Source organism: Sphaerodactylus townsendi, linkage group LG09 (genome assembly GCF_021028975.2).
Source record: "Sphaerodactylus townsendi isolate TG3544 linkage group LG09, MPM_Stown_v2.3, whole genome shotgun sequence".
In the NCBI taxonomy this organism is placed as follows: Eukaryota; Metazoa; Chordata; class Lepidosauria; order Squamata; family Sphaerodactylidae; genus Sphaerodactylus; species Sphaerodactylus townsendi.
Genome location: NC_059433.1, coordinates 25353012 through 25377199, shown reverse-complemented (window position 1 = coordinate 25377199; position 24188 = coordinate 25353012). Strand labels below are relative to the sequence as shown.

Below are 24188 nucleotides of genomic sequence, written 5' to 3'. Positions count from 1 at the left end.
CTCCCCTCAACAGGCACCTTGTGAGGTAAGTGGGGCTGAGAGAGTTTGGAAAGAACTGTGACTAGCCCAAGGTCACCCAGCAGACTTCATGTGTAGGAGTAGGGAAACAAATCCAGTTCACCAGATAAGGAGTCTGCTACTCATGTGGAGGAGTGGGGAATCAAACCCGGTTCTCCAGATTAGAGTCCACCACTCTTAACTTTGACACCATGCTGACTCCTCCTAGAAGTCAATTCCCTCCAGGAAGTCAGCTGAAACCTATTGCTGGGATGTATACCTTCATGTCTTCGGTATCGCTATTATCTCTGACAAAAAGGCTTTGCTGGTTTTTCGAGCACAACAAAAACCTGTTCATCAGAAACCAAAGCAGGCTATATGTGTACATCACAGAAAAAGTTAAAGACCAAAACAGATGTGATTAGAAAAATGAAATTCCCCTTTTCTGGTAGCAGTATGTTACAAAAATCCCTAGCAATTTTGAAGGTCTTGAACTTCCTCAGGGGGATTTTTCAAAATGGACACATGCAACTTCTCCTAGAAACAGAGTAGCTGTGTCTGTCTTCTCGAAATGTAGCAGGAAATTATTTGTTGTGGTAATTTCATGTTACACTTTAAACAGGTCTTTTTTTGGGTATGTGTGTTTGTCTTCTTTGGTGTTCAGTGTGGCCTTTCCATGTCTTCGTTCAGTGGCTTCAGACACCATAGTCAGTGATATCCCTTCTACATTCTGACAAGGGAGGTTCTTTCCACTCCCTGCTTGTTTTATCTGCTCACTTCTGCTTCTACTCTTAGACTTTGAAGAAACCCTGTAAAGTAATGCAAACAAGTCCTGAGTGTTTCCCTGATACCCAGCACAATGAACTCGCCTCCTTGACCTTCTAGAACTGCAGAGCACCTGGAGATACAAAAACAAAAGATACAACCCAACACTTGATAACTTGCTAAATGTAGCTGACATACCACAAAGGACCTAAAAGGCTACAGATCTGACAGAGGTGTCTTAATTGCCATCTGACAGAGGTGTCTTAATTGCTCAGAATTTGACAAAATCACTGAGAAACCCTAATTCATACAGTGAAGTGGACAATATTGTCAAAACGTTGTATCAGCATCTGTGGAACTTGGAACTCACCATGTCAAATGCGGCTCACTAGCCATGTATGGTGGCTTGCTAGGGACGGGAAAATAACCTTTTGGGATTGTAGAGGCAGGAAGGCTGTTCAGTGACTGTCAGAATACAGTCTATAGTATACCCTGTTTCACATAAAGATGTTAGTTCAGTCAGTTGAGGTGCAGTGGTTGAGAAAATTATGTGCCTCCACATTAGAATGTAGTCCTGAACGAGTATGAGAATTATTCATTTTTACACACTGCCTTTGTCAAACCATTATTTTGTGCATTATTGAATATGGTTCTTCAATACAATAGCATTTATGCCAAAATGTATGTTTACTTTCAAACCGATGGGGGAGAAGGGCTAGGTAGGCATTAGGACCCAGACAGAGCATTCTATAACAAAGAAGGTCCAGCCTGCTTTGTTCTGTGGTGGAGGAATATTCAAACTACTAGCATCTTTATGTGAAACAGACCATAGTACTGGAAAAACACAAGCCTGCCCTGTAGCACACGTTTGGCAGCCTTCTCTTGGTGAGGTGGATCATTCAGCACTGCCTTCTTTTCTAAAACCATCCTGAATCAAGTATACAACAAGAAGTACTCTACAAGTACTGATGCAGCAGACGGGGTCATGGCTCAGTGGCAGAGCATTTGATTTGCGTGCAGAAGGCCCTGGGTTCAATCCCTGGCATATCCAATTAAAAGGAGCAGGCAGTAAGCAATGTGCAAGACCTCAAGCTGAGATGCTGGAGAGCTGCTCTCAGTCAGAATAATGCACTTTCACAATGGTTTCCAAGTGGACTTTGTTATTTCACACAGTAAAATCCAGCTGCAAAGTGCATTAAAAGTGGATTGAAAGTGCATTTTTCTGCATGTCCGGAAGGGGCCGACACTGATCGAAAAATGGTCTGACTCAGTATCCAGCAGCTCCACGCATTCAGTGCTTCAGTCTCATCAGCAACAACAATACTGGGATGGGAAACGACTTTGTGCCTTTGAATCCTGCAGAATCTATGAGATACGAGGAACAAACTACAAGTCCAATTGTCACATTTCTCATAAAAAATAAAGGAGGGACTGCTCCCGTCAACTTCCTTAATGTTGAAATTCTCCCCTGCCGCCTTGAGCTCTTTGTTCTTCTGTTCCTATCTGTAAAGTTTAGGAGCATCATATCAGAGCAGGGATAAAAGCAGACAACAAATACCAAAAAAAAAAAGAAGGACTTAATAGTGTTAAAATGTGATTGCGTCCATAGGCTGGTGAATGGTCAACATGATTTGAACTCTACCTTAAGAATATATATGCAGAGACAGGGGAATTAAAAAGCTCTTCCATACAACATCAATTGCAAAAAGTGCTGTGCGTTCGCTTGGAGTCAGTGCAGGGCCACGAATGAATTCTCTTCTCTCTCTTCCCCTCCCAATGTTTTCCAAAGGCCCCACTCCATTTAAAAATAATTAAAATTTATACTTCATACATTTCACTAGAAACCTGCTGTTCTTGAGACGCAGCTGTTACAAGCACTGTATAAAAAAGCAATAGGCATCACACAGATTTGGCACATGAATACTGCACAATTTCAAAAAGGCCTTGTGTTTTTTTTCCCCCTCTGCAAATGTAAGATAATCATCCAGATGTAAAGAAAGATGGGGGAGAAGCAGCTGTTTTTCTGTTGTTTAAAGCCAGAGGGTTCACTAGAGAGTGTAAGAAGTAGTTGGCTGGCGCTGGTTCAGCGAGTTCCACTGAGATGAACACAGAAGTGGCACTTCGGGGGGGGGGGGGGAACAAATCAATTGACCATTGACCGAGCCAGTGTTTTTTGTTTTCCCTAGTAAGATTTGAGAAACATTCCCCCAAATGTCTCATCCTCAGTTTGAAAATCTGCAGCTTAACAACATTGTTATTCTGCTCAAGTACACAGATGCCTGTCCTCGTGTGCAGGCCCAGTTTTGCTCAGTCGGCTAGTGTGGAAGGCTGCTCTGCTTGCTACATGCCAAGCAACACTGTTGGCTTTGCGCTGGTCATCAGAATGCAAAAAAAGCCACCTGACGGAGGAAGCCAGTAGAAATACAGATAAGTCAGTTGACAGACAATATAGAGAGAGCAAAGAAGGGACATAGCAGGGAGGAAAGGACAAAAAAAAAAGTCCTTTGCCCATGATGTACACCAAAGTGACAGTTAAACAGATGGCCATACACATCACCACACATCTGACTGTTGCATTTAGTTTGAATGGCTGTACTATGGGGGCAATTGTGAACACATCGTCTGAGTGGAGGGGTGGGAAGTGGGACGGTTAACTAGATGCAAAACAGCAACCTGTTTAGAAGGTACTCGTGCTAAGCTTGCTCCAGTGTTATCAGCTGAGGGTAGAAAATGGCCAGCGCGTGCACCAGAACTATGGTTTAAATAGCACAGATTATTGCTGACCTTTTAGGAAAGGGGGAGGGTGATAATTTGTTTTTGTTTTTTCACTGACACTCCAGCCCAAAGTAGAGGAGCAAGCACTCATGGATTTCAGTGGAGCATACTTCCAAATATCTTTAAAGGTCAGGGTGTCAGCCTCTACTGACAGTCACCTGAAACAATGGGACCGATTTATATATTGGAGGAGCAGAGGAAATCCTACAAGAGCACTTGGGATTTGGTTTTGGTGCACTTATGGTGGCCATTTCCTATAGGTTTTCAAAGTGGAGGCAGTAGCTCCAGTTACCCTTGAACAATGGTTTGACAATTGCAAGCCAAACTCGCAGGAAGGCCACTGTCTCTACGGAAACATCAGACGACCCCTTTGCAGATTCCTTGAGACAATTGTAGATTCCTTCCTCTTTTTTCTCCTAATCTTAAACCTTTACTTATTTTAGCATTCCATTTACATTAGGTTTGTTCACTTCAATATTCCACCCATCAGAATTGAACAGTCTTCAGGACAGTGAGGGCACAAAGCAATGCCAATGATGGGATAATTGCAATTCCAGCTTAGATGATTTTGGGAACAAATGTTTTCGTGTCCCAATCCCTTGAGCCTTCACGTCCCCCTCCCAACTTGGAAATATTCTGCTACAAAATGTTACCGTTGTCAGTTTCTAGACCACTGGTTAGACGAAAACCACTCTCGGTGAAGCCTCGACTTTACCACCACACAATGCATTTGAAATTGCTTATATTTAAAATTATTAATCATCGCTTGCAAGAAGTCTTGATATACAGCCACCTTCCTCATTTAAATCCACACGTCTGATCCAAGTTTGAAAAATCTAGCCTGTTTTGAGAGTGGTTTGTTTTTGACTTTGAACTGCAATACCAGGACTTTTCTAGCTTTAATTTTGAAAAGAGCTTTTACAAAAAATACACCAGGGCTCTTACTTTTGCTGCCTACAGTGTAGTTGAAATTTCAAGGCAGAGCTTTGGATGCACACTTATACAGTAGGTTTACCTGGAGAGGGGTGGTTAGGTAGGATAGCAGACTATCTGGAGAGACAAAGAAAATGCACCTAACTTAAAATGTCAGTTAATTAATTCAATGTCGCAGCAACAGAGGTCTCATTCCTCCAACAAAACACAGAAACAATAGTAGATATATTTAAAAAAACCCATGATTTCTTTCTTGGAATGGCTGCGCTTCTTAGGAACAACGACATGGCTTTATGTTTGTGGTCAACAAGAGGAAAAGGGTATAAAGTGCTTCTTGGACCCCCCCCCCCAACATTAAAATAAATAGAAACAATTCATGGCAGGAAAAAAAAAGTTAATGGGTGATTAACTCCAGCCAGTTTGCTTCGAAGATGTGTTTCCCCCCATAACTGTTTCCAAAGCCATTTGCACCCCAAATCAACAATCCCTACAATAAGTGGCATTAGCAGCAGAGTCCATTTCCCCTGTGTATCCATCCCTTCTTTCACTGGTCTGTAAACTTTGTGTGGAAAGCACTTTCCAGGCCAAAATATGCTCTTCCACCAGCGAGCTACAGAGCCTTCATCCCATTGGCAGTGACGCTCTCGGTCACGCCGTCGCTCACGGCTCCTGAATCGTAGTGCTTGAGCTCAGAGTTCGTCAGCAGCAACGGCTGCTCCCCCTTCTTGTGTGGCAGGAGAGGCTGCCTGGTGTAATGTTCACCGTCTGGAATGTTCTCTGGCAGGTTCTGGTTTTTGCTCTCAGGCAAGAGCAGAATGCAGATGATGCAAATGAGAGTACAGCAGGCAAAGATCACGTGGTGCAGGAAATAGCCTTTCTGATTATGGAGCTCCATGATTGGTGCCGTCAGCATACCGAAGCCTGCGCTAGCCTGGACCAGGCCGAGCCCACCGCCCCTGTCAAAAACAAGCATTCTTAACAAGGACCACAAACCAACTGACCAGTATATAATATTTAGTAAATAATATTCAGTAGCATTATGGGTAAATATGCAGAGCAGTCAGAAATGTATGGGCGCACATCTGTTGTCCATGGAAATGCATCATCTTCAAAACGTACTTATGAATGAACTTGGATATTGCATTTCTTTTAGTAAGAAAAAGTAAAGTTTGCATCGTAACATTCCAGTTAATAAAATTATCAGCAAAATACTTTCTGCTGAACACTCTGAAAAACCTGCATCTCAAAAGTGGAACCACAGACAAGGCAGAACTCTACCAGTCTTACTACTCCAGATAAGTTCTACCATTCTTGGATTGCCTTATCCTTGTCTGCTATCATGGATACCAGAGAAATTCTTTACGCTGTCATGTAATTCATCTTCTCTACCGCTACAGAGGGCCATGTCCCATCAAAACCTTAACCATATTTATCCTCCTGGGTCTGAGAGGCACCTTGCTAAAATGACCACTAAACTATGTAAAAAAGATGGCAATTTGTAACCAAAGACAAATTCTTCAAGCATCAGTTTGGAATAAGTAATCTAGGCTATCTGCCACATGCTCTGCATTCTCCCCAGTCCCTGTTTCAGCTTCAGAGATCGGGACTGTTTTTCCTATGATCAATAGAGCAGGACTCTTAAATAAATAATAAATAAATAACAAACGGACCACTCCTGGAGCTGTGCTCTATTAGCAGCTTTGGTGATGGGCAGGAAATAAGCCTACAGGAAATAAACAAACTAGCAGGATAACAAACAGTGGCCACTCCTAGAAACAAAAGGGCCTATATGTGCAAGAGGAGTTCTCGGCCAGCTGTTAAATCATACACCTGAGCGAATGTGGTAAAGTGGAGAGTATACTCACTTGTGAGGAAAATGGAGGCAGATTACTAAGGCACAGATCTTCTGAGAAAATAATTTGGATGTATACCTCACCTTTCTCTCCTGTAAGGAGTCTCTAAGCAGCTTACAAACCCCTTTCCCTTCTTTCCCCTACAACAGACACCTTGCGAGGTAGGTGAGACTGAGAGAGTTCTGTGAGAACTGAGATTAGCCCAAGGTCACCCAGCAGGCTTCATGAGTAGGAGCAAAGAAACACATCCAGTTCACCAGATAAGAGCCAGCCATTCTTGAGGAGTGGGGACTCAAACCCGGTTCTCCAGGTTAGAGTCCACTGCTCTTAACCACTATACAATGCTGGCTTTTTGGTCAACTATATCCCATTTCAGAATTCTAGGGGAATAGTTGTGTTAGTATGTTGCAGCAAAAGTAAACAGAAACGCAGTGGCACCTTAAAACCAACAACATTTATTGCAGCATAAGTTTTTAAGAGTTGGAGCTTACCTCAATATATACAGTATTTATTCAGATTTCTAATCTGCCTCATCCTAACAGCCCACATTGAAACTATACTTTAACATTTAATTGAATAAAATATCCATGGCAATCCAAATATTATCTAGTATGAATGAAAATCATCCCCTTACAGCTGAGCCCAACTACCAAGAAAAGAGGGGACATATATTTAGAAGACTCCTGATTTATAAAGTCTACTTTAAATTTAGATCCCTTCATAGAGTAAAACTCAGCGACCACATCAATTATTGGGAAGAGAAAAAACATCTCACTGTGGGAACTTGGACAAGTAATGATAATTGCACCTTATTCTCCCTAACGTTGCATTTATAGCAGTGCCTTTGGTTAAAAAGTGCTCTTCTATCCCCAAATTGCTTGGAAAGCTTTATGTGTGAAATTCTCTCTGTTAGCACTAGGGAGCAGGCTTTCCCCAGATTTATTTCACAACCACACAGAACTGTTTTAGAGCAACAAGTGTCCAAAAGGTATCTGAGACTGATTCAACTTATTTGAACATCATCACTCCTCACTGATTTTTCTCGTCTTCAATAATTAGAACAAGGCATTTAGTTAGGAGGGCTTTCATTCAGTTAAAGAAATCTTAGCTGGTTAATTGTTGTGGTTGACCTGCTAAAGTTGGCAAACATGAATGAAAACAGAATAATATATTCTTGCTTGCCTGTTGTTAGGAGAGAACGCATGTATGTGTGATTTTAGAGAAGCCACTCCTTCCTACATGCAACACAAATGGGGAATATGGCATTGGCCACTGATAGATTTTGTAAATAACAGTGTTTAGAGTTGCCGGTGTAGCCTAAGATACAAAGCAGGAAGTCTTGGGTTTGCATATTTCCACTGCTATGTGAACTAAGGCTCATTCACACTGCTGGATATTGCACTACTGTTACACTGTAGAAATATTTTGAAACTGATTTGGCTTGTCGATGTAGCAAGATGTCCTTAGGGGAAGTCATTCTCTCATTTCCTCTGTCCCAATTCCATTTGTAATATGGGAATAGTGAATACTAGACTAATTTACAAATTAAGTGGAATATATGAGGTTGACTTAATTGAGCATGCACTGATGAAAGGAAGAAGCCCTGTGACCCAAACATTCATCACCAATGAGTCACAAGGGGTTTGACCTTTAAACAGCTTGGGTCTTCAGTACTTGAAGAACTGTCTCCACCTCTACTGTCTGACTTGGGGGTTGAGACCCACATGCAAGACCAGCTTCAGGGATCAGCCTCAACCAAGCTTGGTTGGCTGAGACCCTTTTGCAGTGTTGCCTACCATCTATGAGTTGAGAATGACCACAATCTAGATTGGGGCAGGGGGTGTAGGGGTGTAGCTACAGAAAATGGCATCTAGAAAAGGGGTCTGCAACCTGCGGCTCTCCAGATGTTCATGGACTACAATTCCTATCAGCCCCTGCCACCATGGCCAATTGGCCCTAGTGGCAGGGGCTGATGGGAATTGTAGTCCATGTACATCTGGAGAGCCGCAGGTTGCAGACCCCTGATCTAGAGCAAGCACTGAAACCCCGCCCTTCCGGACTCCATGGTTCCAGCTCTTCCTCTGAATTTCTAAAAACCACCTTTTGCTTGCATTTACTCATTCTGCCTGAATTTTCCACAGATGTGAATGGTCTCCACTAGAAGCAATCCATTTTCTATTGTTTTCACGGATCCCAGAGGACAAGAGAACTGAGTCAAAAGGTTTTCATATTGGCAGTGGACTGCCGATTCTTCTTCCACTTCCTTTCTTCAGCACTTCCAATTCACCTTCTGAGCCACTAGCAGAGGCAGGGCTACCAGGGGTGGGGTGTGTGTGTGCACACGCCATGCACCGGGCACACGGTTCTGGGTCACATGGGGGGTGCAAAATTCCCCCTGATCCCTCCCCTTCCCCAGGCACTTCCCCGTTCCCCCCACCCCCCGTGGCGCCCCTCACGGCACCCTTCTACCCCCTTTCTCACACTTACCTTAGTTCCTTTCCTTTTCCTAGAACTTTTTCAGGCTGAAAAAAAAGGCCTGTTCACAGTACAGGCTAAAAACGGCCTGAGGAACCAAAGTTCCCAGGAGACCTTGGGGCTCACAAGGTCTCCTGGGAAGTATAGTTCCCATCAGGCCGTTTTTAAGCCTGAATAGGCCTTTTTTTCAGCCTGATAGAAAAAAGACTAAAATGAAAATGGAGGAAAGCTCCAATGGGAGGGGCAGGGCGCTGTGGGGGCCCAGAAAATATAGATTGCGCACCGGGCGTAGTTTGGCCCAGCTACACCTCTGGCCACTAGCAAAGCATAAGTTGAAGCAATTTTCAGAAGGGCTCACAGGAGCTAGGCTCCTGAAGTAGTTATAATATCCTGGATTAATTGCTACTAATCTCCTGCAGGTACAGAAGGCGAGAGGTGCCTCAAACAGTACAGAGTGAACCTTTCATCGTTCACTGTCTCTCCCCTTCTTCCCCAATAAACTTGTTCTATAAAAATATCACACTAATTTTTGGCAGCAGCAAACCAATATGGACACACACAGAGTTGTTCTGTCAATATTTACTGCAGGAGGATTATGAGTTTCATTCTGTTAAATGTCTGAAAGCAGGTTCATAATGCACTCCTTGGCACAAGGAATCAGAATTCTTCAATGATGCCTAAGCTCTTGGCAGACTGGAATGGGTCTGCCCACAGCTAAGGGGTCAGCATACTAAAGATCTCAGCCGCTGATGTGCCAAAAAGCTTCCACTCTACATCTCTAGTAGATGCTGTAATTTCTGGAAGTGAAAGTATCAGGTTGAAATTTGATCTGGTCAGAACCACACTTTTGCTTGTGAAAGAGAAAGGGCAAACTTCAATGAATGCTACTGGCTGCTTTTTCTGTTACTGTAACAGGAAACACTGTTGTGTGTTGTTGCTTTTATTTGTGCCGGTACAAAAAGGAAGACTGAAATAACTCAAACTTCAGTTGTGACACTTTTAGTCCATTGAGTTTTATGCTCAAAAAGTAATCAGAAAGAAATATTGTATTTCCTATTACATCCAATAAGAACAATATATTGTTGTGATAGACTGCACAGTATTAGTGAGTGCAGGTCTGTCTAAGGCCAGATTGTTTACATTTCAGAGTGAGGAATAAAGTCCTTAGGGACAGGGATGCCATCTGACTAGATGTGCTAACCTGCACTCTAATTCATGTAGTGACTGGATGACATAGAGAGGGAGGAGGATATCTCTCTGAGCAGACAAGTTTGAGAGGTTTTTGGATTTGGATTCCTATGTGTGAACAGCTAACCGTCTTAGCCTATCTTCTCTGAGAGAGTAGTTCAGTCAGTGTGGAAAATCTGACTGATTCTATGGTAATAGCCTTAGCTGTGAGAAAGCAAAATTATACCCAGAGAAAAGTGTTGGTTTATTGAGGGGTCCAAGCTGAAGGTGGAAGAGCAGACTCTTACCACAGGAAGGGCCACATATACAAACCAGATAGGAATAGATCTTCTGAAAGGCAAGAAGAATTCCAGGGACCAGTTAGTCTGGCTAACTGGAGGGTTTGCTTTGTTTTACCTCCAGAGAGAGAGTTATGCTTGATTTGGGTTTCTAACTGTGTGAGGATAATGTGGATAAGTACCAGCCTGTTAGGACCCTGTGTATATCCTTAAACCAGTACCATCTTAAGTAGCTGTACCATCTAAAAAAAATCTAAAGAACATCTAAGCTACTGAAATGTAAACTTAATAAACTTGAAATAAGATCTGTGCCAGCGTCTAAAACTAAGAACTCTAGTCAAAAGCTCTTGTATATTTATTTCCCCTACTTATTTTCCTTCCATTCTAAGTTTCTTCTATTCCCATCTCCTGTGTTAAATAAATTTCTTTCTGTTTGATTGAACCTGCCTCAATAGTATCTGTGCCTTGAGAAGGGGGTTTGTCAAAAAACAACATAACCAGGCTCCTTTTATCTTCTAGGGGAGTCATAGGGCTGAGCAATAGTGCTATCAGATTACCACACACTACCATCCTAAGCAGCTCAGTCTTTGGAAAAAGGCGGGAAATCTGACAAACCAAGTCAGAAAGTGGTCAGCCTGCCTCAGCAAGTTAGGAAGATGAGGGGGTACGTCACAACTGTAAATAGTAATATTGCCAGGAATTTACACAGCATACAATATTTACATACCATATTGCAGTGCTTGTTATTTTCAATAAATATTTACATACAATATGTCAGTGCTTGATACAACAATCCTGTAAGTATGGCAGTATTACCATCTTATATGTCACCAAGGTTGATGTGATTCCATTTTCTTGGTGCCATTCACTACCATTTTAGCCTGCACTTGGTCTGATTATCTTTGCCCAGATATGGAACAGTCTGTTAGGTTTTACAAAATACTCTAGGCAAGGATGGAGGAGGACTGACTAAATGAATGTGGAATTGGCACTAGCCACTTTGGTTGATAAATCTGAGTCCCTTGAGCCGGTGAATAGCTCATCAAGGGAGGAGCTCCTTTACAGGAATCCTCAAATATAACACAGCACAGCATAAGCACAATGACTATAATGTTGTATATTTGGATCCAATCAAGTATCTAAAACTACAGTCTATTCTATTCAAACCAGTCAATCAGATTCCACAGGACCAGCTGTCTTTCAAAGATACTCGTCTCTTTTCCACTTTTAAACCCTCCCCTCAGTGGTGGGATCCAAAAATTTTAGTAACAGGTTCCCATGGGGTGGGATTCAAACAGTGGCGTAGCGCCAATGGGGCTGGGCGGGGCACGCCAGGGGTGTGACCAGGCATTCCAGGGGTGGGGCATTAATAATTTCTCTGTTACTGTAAAAAACTCTTATTGTAAAAAAAAAAGTTCCTAATTTCCAGCTGGTATCTTTCTGTCCATAATTTAAACTCATTATAGCAAGTCCTATAATCTATTGCCAACAGAAACAACTACTTCTCCTCTAATTGACTGCCTGTCAAATACTTAATACTTTCAAATACTTAATTTTGTTTCTAGAAATCAAAAGAAGGATCCTTTCCTTAAACAAGGAACTTTACCATATTACTAAAACATGTTTTTAAAACAGCCCAACAGGGAGAATTATCCTGTTTTCTACCTTCGCTAACCAACCACATAGGAAACAACAGGACTTTATGATTTTTGGACCTAATGGAATTTCTAACGGAAAAGCAGACCCAATTAGTAACCCCTCTCGGCACACACAAATAATTAGTAACCCACTCTTGGGAACTGGTGAGAACCTGCTGGATCCCACCTCTGCCTCCCCTCCTTCTCTGGTTGGAGGAGCAGCTTCTATTGTTTCGTACACTCCCTCCTACACCAATCAGAAGGTGTAATTCTGATTTTTACATTACTATCTTCTGCCAAGCACAGGAACATTCAGCTTTTGTTTTCTCTTGTACTTCTTCCCTATAACTGAGCTCCCTTCCCAGTGGCAAACTGCACACGCTTGCTTGCCTCCTATTTGTGAACCCCAGCTTCGGTCATGATAATTAGATGCAGCCTCGTTCCATTGTGTTCAGCTCTCTCTGAATTTACTGATGGGATTTTCCACTTGGCTTCTGCCTACCTTTCCTCTGCCAAGCACCTTTCCTTGAATCTCCCAAGCCTGTTAGCTGCTACATTATACAAAATCTCAAGCTTCCTGCCATGTCTGGTGGGGGAAACCCATGAGGAATTGAATGAGCAGATGCAGAAACAGAACACACACTGTTCAGCGGCTGGCTCCACCAGCTAAGTCTCCATACAATTATGCAAATTCATCTTTGTAGGTGAAAAATTCTAATGGTAAATAGTAAGATTCACAACCAGCTGTCTAGCAATATAAGCTGAATGCTGGTCTTCAATACAATAGAGTGCTAAGGAAAAGCATTAAAGTGGTAAGGTCATATTAAGGAGGTATGGACAGTCAAGACCTGCCAAATAGGTGTCTTGATTGGGTTAAAAGACAAGAGCCATGGCATGTCAGTGCAAAGGATAAATGTGGATGTCTTACTTACTCTGGGAACCTAATAGGTACGTGTGGTGAGAGTTAGAATGTTATGGCTAGAATGTTATGGCTAGAGCAGGGGTCTGGAACCTGCGGCTCTCCAGATGTTCATGGACTACAATTTCCATCAGCCCCTGCCACCAGGGCCAATTGGCCATGGTGGCAGGGGCTAATGGGAATTGTAGTCCATGAACATTTGGAGAGCCGCAGGTTGCAGACCCCTGGCTAGAGTGTTAAATAAGGATGGGAAAGATCTAGATTGTAACTTCTACTTGGCTGTTGAAATCACTAGGTTCACTTGGACCAGTTGTTCTTTCTCAAGCTGACCTGCTTGGCAGGGTTGTTGTGAGGGCAGAATATGCTGCTATAAACTATTTGGAGGAAAGATGGGGATAAAACGGAAACAAAGAAACAAAATAAATAAATACATGTGGTGGGTGTGGCCACAGACCTCATGGAATGGGGGAGGGGCAGTTAACTCATCATTCTGTGTTCTCTCCTGAAAAGTAGCTCTTGCCCAGGATGCTGTGGATCACCTTGTGCAAAAGTGAATGACTTCACAATTACTCAGATTACCAAAGTGAGCTTTTCATGGATCCTACCTTATCACTGTTGGTGTGATTTCAGCACAGAAGAAAACACTGAGACTTCCAACTGCATGTGACGAAAACATGCCCACGATGGAAAAGGCTGTGGAGAATTTGTCCTTGACGGTGTCACTCATACCTATTAGGACACATGCACAAAGGGTTTATTCCCATCCAACCACACGAGTCATCTCTTAACACATTGTAACTACCTTAAGCAGTGTGGTGAAGACTGCATAAAAGGATGGATTTTGCCCTACTGATTAAATTCATGCTCTTCAGAGAGGAATGGGTCAGTTTTAACTGCTGGTGCTCCTAGGAACAAGAAACTGAAGCATCGATTCCCACTGGTGTTCCTTTTTCGAAATATTGTTTTTAATTTTATCAACAAAGAATGACAGGAAAAGAAAAGACAGGTTAAAAAAATAAAAGTATGTATAAAAAAGTGAAGAGATAAGAAAAAAAGACTAATTAAGGAGAAAAACAAAGAAAAGGGAGAGCTGTTTCCAAGGGTTCAATGGCTCACTCACATTGCTGATTCTGGATTTTTTCAGCAGGTCTAAAATCCAGACCCTTCAAGTCCACCTGTCAAATTTAAGGTCCCCAATATTTGTGGAGGTGAAAGCTAAGAAAAATTTGCTCTACGGCTGGCAAAATAGCCCCTATCACAGGGGTGTCCAACTCGGTTGCTTCAGATGTTTATGGATTACAATTCCCACCAGCCCCTGCTGGCATGGCCAATTGCAACTGGATCAAATGCTTGAAGCATTAATTTTTGTAGGTGGGAGGAAAGGGTAAGGGATTCTACACCTGAATCCAGTATTTTGGAGGAGGAAGTGAAGTCAGAATATCTTCCAGGAGTGTCAGGAGGACAGTTTCTCTGACTGCTTAATAGCTTCTGATGAAATAGCTGATTATTTGGAAAGTATGAGATTAACCTGTGATTCCATTTTGTAATTCTATTTCTGTTTCTTTTAAGTTGCAAAGAAACCAACAAACCTATTAAAGGAATAAACACTGCACAGCTCACAAAAACCATCATAAAGTTATGTAAACTGTACCTGAGTCTGGAAGTTGACTGTATTTTCCGATCACTGGATTCCAGATCATAAGCGGATGAAAATGCGGCAGAGAGGAAACAAACATACAAATAAGAATATAGCACAGGAAGCGATACAATTCAATGCCAGCAATTAAAAAGTAAAGAAAATTAAGCAGCACTTTAAAATAGCTTCTTTCCCCTTCCCAAAACATTTTCCTTTCAATGTTACGGCATAGTGGAAACATTTTTTTCTTTCCAAACTGCCTTACGGGGCATGCAATTTCCTGCCTTATTCTCAATGGAAGGATAGAATTCTAATGAGATGACAACAATCAAATACATACTGGTGAAGCATTCTAGACCTAGAATTAGTGCAGAGACTAAACAAAGGCCTTCATGTTGGTAATGAAGGGAGAATAAAAAACAGAGTCATGATTTGCAGTAATACCCAGAGGGCACAGCCAACAGGGGGTTTGTTAGAAAGCAAAACCCTTCTTGTTGTTCTTCTTTTTTTACCCTTCTGTTGCTCAGCTGGGCTGTCTGCCAAAACTCAAACTTCAACGTGCAGCCTGAAAAATCATTCACAAGCTGCTTATGGCCCATGCATTTTATAAAAGTGATCAGAGTGCCCAATGAAAGGAGCATTCATTCTTGCACAAAATCTGGTGCCCAGAAATGCGGGTTACATCGTCTTTGTTTACTGGACAAATTCAGGATGTGTCAGGAGAAGTCAGGATTCATCGGTTAGTGATGGCCATAACATAGGATCTTAACTCGTCAGATTTGTCCCCGTATCTTTCTTTTTTTACTTTGTTTCTCTTCCCATGGGGAACCAGAGTGGTTTATAACATCCTCCCTTTTTCCATTTTACCCTCACAACAACTCAGTGACGTAGGTTAGGCTAAGAATGCATGACCGGCCCAAGGTCACCCAGCGGCTTTCCAAGGCGGACTATCTTTGCATATCTGCATCACATGTTGATATAATGTTTATATTTAAAACAGATAGTTAAAGGGTCATTTCACAGAAATACCTTCAAATGCATATGCTTTGTGCAAACTAAAAATGAAGTATGTACTAATGATTTGTTTTTACGGAGTAAAGTGTTTATTGTTTATTCATTGCTGTATTGTTTTATTTCTTATATCTTGCTACTGATGTTTGTTGTTTATAATGTTACGTTATGTTTATTGTTGCTTTTATAATGTTGTTTTATAATGCCATGTTATCGTTGTTGCTGCTTGATATTTGATTGTTGTTGCTATATTTATTGATGCTTCTTTTTGTTGTATCATGATTGCTGAGGTTTTTGATATTTGAAATATTGCTGTTGCTACTTGATATAATGATTATTGCTGTTGTGATGTTTATTGATGCTATATTATGTTGTTGTGCACTGCCCTGAGTCTTTTGGGGGAGGGCGGCATATAAATAAAATTACCAATTACCAAAAGAAGAAGAAGAGTTTGGATTTATATCCCCCCTTTCTCTCCTGTAGGAGACTCAACGGGGCTGACAATCTCCTTTTCCTTCCCTCCTACAACAAACACCCTGTGAGGTGGGTGGGGCTAAGAGAGCTCCGAAAAGCTGTGACTAGCCCAAGGTCACCCAGCTGGCATGTGTGGGAGTGCACAGACTAATCTGAATTCCCCAGATAAGCCTCCACAGCTCAGGCGGCAGAGCGGAGAATCAAACTGGATTCCTCCAGATTAGAATGCAGCTGCTCTAAACCAACTACGCCACTGCTGCGTAGATCTTATGGTGGTCTTAGGCTGATGATAGTCTGACTTTTGCTGCTTCACCCCATGTAGACACAAACATATCTCCAGCAACAACTCCTTCTCAATTAGCATAAACTCTCCTATTTGAGAACAGATTGGCCATACTCCCACTGCTGTTTCTGCAGGACTTCCGGGATTCAGGGGAGTTCTATTTGCAGTGGTGGAAGAAAATGCATTAGCCAAAATTGTCTTTTGAATGCAACTATTTAAGGCACAGGAATCCTATCCCACTCTGAAATTGGGAAGCCCAGACTGTTGCTGAAGGGAAAATAAATCCTACATAAATCCAGATTCTGATGACGTCTTGTCTACTGCATATAAAGTTGCCCATTTCAAATGGAGAGTGTCTACTGGCCTTAAATCGAGGGAAATTTGCATCGAAAGAAGCCTGTGCTGTTGTTAATTGGTACATATCGTTTGCCTGATGGTAGGTTTGCTGTTTTGTTCAGAATGAATAATAGAACTCTGGGTTTAGCTATTGAAAACAGGCTTTTACAAGAAGCAAGCAAAGGAAATAGGGAGAATACAAAGAGGAACAATTTATATTGCTGTAAAAACTATGTCAGCTATATCCTAGATGAGCAAATGGTTCCCCTTCCCCCTATGAAATTTGCTGCCAGTTAAAAATTAGCCACAATGAAGCGGTTGGGATGAGGTGATTTGCAGAGTTGGCCGTAAGAACGTAAGAACGAAAAGAACAAATTATCTATTGAGATTATTGGACACTGTCCCTCTACATTGGCTCTGCCTGAGGAATGGGTAATAGCTTTAGGATGGGCAAAAGGAAGTACTTGTTTACTCAATAAGTCACTAAATTGTGGGATGCACTGCCAACGGATGCTACAATGGCCATCACCACAGATGGCTGTAAAAGGAGATTAGACAGATTCATAGAGCAGCGGTCCTATTGATGGCGACGGGCCATTAAAGAGGGAGGGTCATATTCAGAAACAGTAAAATGTGTGGCAATGTCAGGGGAAAGCCTTTGCCACCCCACCAGGGCAACTGTTTGGCCACTGTGTGAAACAGGATGCTGGACTAGATGGAGGAGCTCTTTCTTAACATTGATCCCCAGTGTATTTTTTCCATCAGTAGCTAGTTCCAGGCTAGCCTGATATTGCGAGATCTCAGAAGCTGAGCAGGAGCAGTTCTGGTTAGTATTGGGATGAGCAACCAGGGTTGTGAGGCGGAGGCACCAATGGGAAACCACCTCCGACTATCTCTTGCCTTGAAAACCCTACGAGGTTGCCATAAGTCAGCTGTGACTTGATGGCACAAACAAACAAAGCTAGCAGCAGCTTAAGCTCCTTGTGCAACGGAGAAGGACAGTGCTCGGTCGAACTGCATCAAGGCACATAGCAATCTGACATCCCCACTCACAGTTGAGAAGGCCTAGTTGTAGAAGTGACGCCAGAGCTGTGAGGATCATGAAAAGCAGTAGTCCCCCTCTTCGCCCAAGGAATCCAACCACTGGACACATGGCCAGGCAGGATGCCAGTGTAATCCCTGCCATGGTATAGTAGTCCGCATAGAAATTGTCAGTGAGTGACTGTTGAACTTCGTGACCCATCAGGCTCTTTGCAAAACAGTGGTGTATCCCATACCCGGTCAGCCTGTGGGAGAGAATGAATGATAACAGGGTCCTGTCAATGAACAGCCAAGTAGGCCACAAAATAGAACCCGAAATGAGAATGCAAACAAACCAAAATGACATAACCCAAAAGGTTCACACCTAGAAAAGAGAAGGGAAAAAGATTCCACACAGAGGCGTAGCTGGGCCAAACTGCGCCCGGTGTGCATTCTATATTTTCCGCCCCCCCATGGTGCCCCCCTTAGTTCCTTTCCTTTTCCTTGAACTTTTTCAGGCTGCAAAAGGCCTGTTCACAGTAAAAACAGCCTGATGGGAACTATACTTCTGTAGTTCCTCAGGCCGTTTTTACTGCAAACAGGCCTTTTGCAGCCTGAAAAAGTTCAAGAAAAAGGAAAGGAACTAAGGTAAGAGTGGGAAGGGGAGTGGGGCACTGTGGGGGGCAGGGGAAAGGGGAAGGGGCTTGAGGGCGATTTTCTGCGCCCCCAGGCGTGCGCCCGGTGCACGGTGCACCCCCCGCCCCCTTGTAACTCTGCCACTGGTTCCACATCAATGTCTCTTTCACCCTCATTTTGCATTTTAGGACATGTGCCCTGAGCTGGATAGCTCCAGGACAGCCTGATCTTGTCAGATCTCAGAAGCTAAGTATAGTCAGCCCTAGTTAAAATTTGTACGAGAGACCTTTGAAGACCACGATGGTTGTGAAGTGGAGGCAGGCAGCGGCAAACCACCTCTGAATATCTCTCACCTTGAAAACCCTACTGCAGGGGTGGCCAATCTATGGTGCTCCAGGTGGCAAGGACTGATGGGAATTGTAGCCCATGAACATCTGGAACACCATAGGTTGGCCACCCCTGCCCTACGGAGTCGCCATAATCAGCTGTGACTTGAGGGCACGCACATACACACACTACACATCAAAATAGCCAGGGGGCAGGCTGCCTCTGGGCAGCACCTCTCATTGTTCTGCCACAATATCCAGCACGGCCTGGCACGGGATGTGCCCAGACCGTCCAAGCCAAGAACAGAAGATGCGTTTGCGAACATCTGGCATGGACTGACAAAAGAACTTTCCAATGAAATCAGAAGGGTCCAAGAGTTGAGTCACTCTGGACATGACTGTGGGGAGAGGTGGCTTGCTATGTCAAAGAAATTTGCCGCAAGGTTAAAGCAAAAAGTTGGCAGAGCCATTGCCACTTTCTCTGGACTATGCATAAGCAGGGAAGAGCTCTTAAGATTGGATTACATTCCAGTGTAGCAATAGTCCTCCTGACTTGGTGCAAACAAGTACAGGTGGGAAGGGAAAGCTGTAGATTGCAAATATTGATGATACCGTGTTTCCCCGAAAATAAGCCCTACCCCGAAAATAAGCCCAATCATGATTTTTCAGGATGCTTTGGAGGATGCTTTTGGCCCTCCTCCAAAAATAAGCCCTACCGGTAGTTACAGATCACGAATCGCGGACAATGCCCTGTGCTCCCTGCCAATGAGGATGCAGCTTGTGTCACACGTGACGGGGAAGCAACGGGTTGCCGAGAGCTCGCCTTAATTAATTGTGAAGGTACCGTATTTCCCCGAAAATAAGCCCTACCCCGAAAATAAGCCCTAATGCATCTTTGGGTGCAAAAATCAATATAAGACCCTGTCTTATTTTCAGGGAAACATGGTAGCTGGGATTATTTCATTTTTTTGAGGGGTGTATATGTGATGTTAGTTCACAGAACCCTAGGGTTTTCAAGGCACGAGACATTCAGAAGTGGTTTGCTTGTTTAGTGGGGCTGAGAGGATTCTGACTGGCCCAAGTTCTTGTAGAGCAGCGAGGAATGGATCTGTGTTCTCCAGATTAAAATCTATTGCTCTTAACCACTACATTACACTGACTCTAGCAAATTGCTGCTACAGTGACAATCAAGGCTATGTAGACCCTGCACTACAGAGATCAAAATTCTATTACCTGAACAAGCTATGGTCAGTGTGCAAGGTTGACTATAATACAGTAATCTTGAGAGGAGGAACTATGAAGGACACTGAAAAATGCCCTCCGTGCCGGTGGAAATCTTGAATGAGTTGCCCCTTAGCAGAGGATACTGCTCATATGCTACAAAAAACCAATCTTCAAAAGCATAAAGACTTACTTTTTAAAAAGGAAACAAAAGGAAGAAAGTGGTCAGCTGGTAGTGAGATGCTTGACCCTTCTCCCATGACTTATCTCCTCAACAGGGACAAGTAACTTGAACAAGCAGCAGAAAGAAGAAGGGTTCAAAATCCCTCTGCCATTTCCTGCTTCTCTCTTGGTTGTAGGGCAGTGATGGCGAACCTTTTCGAGACCGAGTGCTCAAATTGCAACCCAAAACCCACTTATTTATCGCAAAGTGCCGACACAGCAATTTAACCTGAATACTGAGGTTTCAGTTTAGGAAAAACAGTTGGCTCCGAGGCACGCATTACTCAGGAGTAAGCTTAGTGAAGCAACCGTGCAACACTTCAAATGGGTGAATCACGATCCTAGGAGGGTTTACTCAGAAGCAAGCCCCATTGCCAGCAACCGAGCTTACTCCCAGGTAAAGGATCATGCTCAGGCCAGCCTAGATGTGTGTGGGGGGTGGGGGTAGGGGAGTGATTTTCCACCCCCTCCCACATGATGAACTCTGTGCGCGAGTGCCCACAGAGAGGGCTCTGAGTGCCACCTCTGGCACTCGTGCCATAGGTTTGCCACCACTGTTGTAGGGGGTCTTCCCTTATGACACTGCTGACATTCCTGCTTGTTTCCCATCATTCCCCCTACCACTGGCCAGCTGAGTGGCAGGAGGATAGTGCTAACCCAGCAGGCCAATGGCAGCCCTGCTATGAGATGAGAAAGAGTGATCAGAACCAAGGTCATCAAGCGAGCTTTATGGCTGAGTGGGAGATTTGAACTGAGCCATCTCCAGTCCTACTGCAACAATACCCTTTCCACTTTACAGCAAAGAGGCAATGGGAAAGGTCTCCTCAGACACGCTGTGGGCAGAAAGCATAGTTCTCCCTTCAGTCTGATCCAAGAGCTAATGTCCACATTGGAGAACAGCCAGATCTTTTACTGTTCACAGAGCACACACACCTATGATTCTGTATTCCCAATGCTAAGACAGAACATGCTACATCTCATTATCATTGCCTAGGGCCACTAATACAACACATCGGACAGGAGGCCTTGGTGTACTTACGAGTTGATGCATAGCACAACAATGTTTTTCCAGAGTTTTCTTGTTTCTACCACTTTAATGATGCAGACTTTCTTTGACCTCCTGCCAAGCTCTTTCTCTAGTTCTGAAATGAAAGCAAAATATCACATTTGAAAAAGCTGAGGAGAGCTGGTTTTTATATCCCTGCTTTTCTCTCTCTTTATAAGGAATCTCAAAGCATTTGTGAGGTAGATGCGGTTGAGAGAATTCTGAGAGAACGGTAACTGGCCCAAGGTCACTTAGCAGGCTTCATGTGGAGGAGTTGGGAATCAAATCCGGTTCACTAGATTAGAGTCCACCGCTCTTAACAACTACTACACCATGCTGGCTCTCCTCAGCTACAATTTTACAAACATAATAGGCAAGCAGCAATATATGGCTGTTCTAATTAGAGACAGAGACTTTTCTGCTCCTTCCTTCAAGAGTCCATAACATAGATAGAATATCTCAGTTTTTGGTACATGCTTGCTACAGACATCTCAGATTTATTTACTGCAAAGAGAAAGAATTCGGCTTCTATAAACCTAAATACTAAGCTCCAGAATATAGATCAAAAAATGAATACAAGTACAAAATGGGCAGATGTTTCCATGCCTCTGGCAGGCAGATTTTTGAAATCTTTTTTTTAAAATAAAGAACAGATAAAATTAAGTTTTTAAATGCCAACATCTTGCAATGTTAGCTAGTGAGATCTCAACAGCCATTCTGGATTGCCAAGGCAACTGCAGACATCAGTCTGTAGTTGCCTAGATAACCTAAAATGGCTACTGCAGTTTCATTTTGGAACCTGGAGTGAGGCAAGGGGGAGTGAACACTGGACAGGTAGAAAAGACAAGAAGGAAGATGAAGGTGGTGGCGGCGGGGAAAGCCAGAGTGCAGAGAGGGAAGAAAGAAAAACTGAACAAAAGGAGGGAGATGCAGTTGCAGTGATGAAAGGAAATAGAGAAGGGGAAGAAGCTGCAAGTGGGAAGGAAGAATTGCCCAAAAAGAAAGCAGCCTATGGGGGAACAGAGAAAAGCAGATGGGAAGGAAGGAAAGGAGCTAGCAGAGAAAGTAGAGAATCTGGAGGGCTGTGAAGAGGAAGAACAAAGTGGAGGTAGCATGGAGAGGACCACAACTGAGAGGACGATAAGATTTTCCCATAATGCAAATCACTGTAGGTCTCCTGCTTGTTTATATCTTCTGTAATCCTATTCTCAAACACCATTTGTTTGTTTTGAGGACAAACTTGTAAATTACTGCCCTTCCCAGATTCTATGCCATACATAGAATATTATGAGCCATGAAAGTAATATTTTATTTTAGTTCTGAAATGTCATAAATAGAGTATATCATAGTAATTGCCCAGGCTGAGCCCCTTTGAACCCCTGTATGCCAGTACAGTATGCCTTCTCCCACTTGATGCCTATATGCATTCCTCCTTAGATGATTCCCTTCTTGCTGTCTTCTCTTTGACCAAATTCCCACAAAATTTGAGGTTTAAAGGTTGTGCATCTTCATTTCAGATAGCTATGTTGTTTTCAGAGAAGAAAATAGGCTGTAATAGACATCAAATATATATTGATCTCGTTGTCTGTACAAAGAATTGCCTCCAAGTGACAATCCAGGAAAATACTTTTTTAAAGGCTCTCAATAGGAGATGTAGAACTGGTATAGATAAATGTGCTAGTAACTTTTATGCTTGTTTGTAAAGCTGAATTTTGCACGAGTTTAATGTAGAAACTTGGAATTAACAGGATTTCTCCTTTTCCATACACATATATACAGGAAATTTCCTTTTATGATGTTTCGTGCAGTGATTGGAGGGAAAGTCCAAAAGGGGAAATGATGTTTTACTCACATTCCGGCAGAATTTATTACATCCTTTCCTGTACACAACAGGCATCGTTATTTGTAACCTTTGAAATTCAAGGACATTACAGAAAAACAAGTATGGACCTAAAGATTCCATTGCATTTGTTAAGAAATGAGATTGCCCACGTAATACAGTAGATCAGCAGCCATATACCAAATAGATGCATGTCTATTCTTCATATATTTTAGTGTAATTAACTTCCTGTGTACGTTGGCAACCTTTTCTACTGTCCTTAAAGTTGCTTTTAGGGGAAATGAATTTGTAGAGAGAATTAACCCTATAATCTTAAGATTACTTTCCTATGAGTTCCTGCTACTTGCCTTCTGAGTAGACCTGCATATGATTATTCCCTAAAGCAATTGGGTTCAAACCTTGAACACTGCTGCAACAAAATTTTAATTTTATGTTGGTTGTTAACTGTTAGGATATTGTTTTATTATGCTGGTTTTCATTTTATTGTCTGTTTACTATTTATTAGTATCTTATTAATTGCAAGCTGCCTTGCAAACCTTTTCAGAAGAAAGCTTGGGACAAAATATTGGAAAATATTACTATACCCCATCTCAGATAAAGATGTTAGTATGGTCAGTTGAGGTGCAGTGGATGAACAAATTGTATGCTTCCCCATTAGAACATAGTCCCAGATCATTCAATTTTACATGCTGCCTTTGTCAAAACTATTATTTTGTGCATTATTGAACATGGTACCTTGATACAAGAGCATTTACAGTTCATTGAACAATCATCATCAAACTTTCAAAAGGATGGGGGGGGGGCGGAGTAGGGCTAGGTTGGCGGAGCCTTCTACAACAAAAAAGGTCTGGTACATTGAGTTCTGTGGTGGAAGAATATACAATCTACTAACATCTTTTTGAGAGACAGAATATAGCCTTCTATGAATTCCAAAAATAAACTGCATAAATGTATACATGTGAACAGGAAATGCACATCCCATTATGTCCCCTTCTGCTGAGTAAAGAAACAGGATTCCCTTACATAAAACTCTGGGAAAATTGCATATGATTTGGCATACCAAAGTAATCCTTACAAAATATAAAGAAGACTGTTTTAATGGTTTGGCTCCTCGTGATACTGCAGTATGATTTCCTATATATTTAGAATTTCCACTCTGTCAGGCTGTTATTCTGCCATAGCACAATTTAACTATTCTTTTCATTTTAGAGATGGGGGCGGTTTATTATTCCCTGTCCAAGACCGTTAAGAGGAAAGAAGAAATGCACCCTCTATCCATATCTTAAGTTCACTACAGCAGTCAAATGAGATGGTTTCT

At 42.5% G+C, this 24188-nt stretch overlaps 1 protein-coding gene across 2 annotated transcripts in view; it reads right to left on the bottom strand.

Moving 5' to 3' along the window:
* Positions 1 to 87: 87 nt before the first annotated feature.
* Positions 88 to 24188, bottom strand: part of SLC22A23 (solute carrier family 22 member 23) — a 133764-nt gene continuing 109663 nt past the window's right edge. For both annotated transcript variants that reach the window (XM_048507827.1, XM_048507828.1), the window contains 5 exons: positions 21025 to 21127; positions 17614 to 17846; positions 14472 to 14504; positions 13426 to 13549; positions 88 to 5426 (listed from right to left, as the gene is read on the bottom strand). In XM_048507827.1, the coding sequence (XP_048363784.1) occupies positions 5081 to 5426; positions 13426 to 13549; positions 14472 to 14504; positions 17614 to 17846; positions 21025 to 21127 (839 nt within the window). In that variant the 3' untranslated portion in view covers positions 88 to 5080. The remainder of the gene's footprint in view (positions 5427 to 13425; positions 13550 to 14471; positions 14505 to 17613; positions 17847 to 21024; positions 21128 to 24188) is intronic.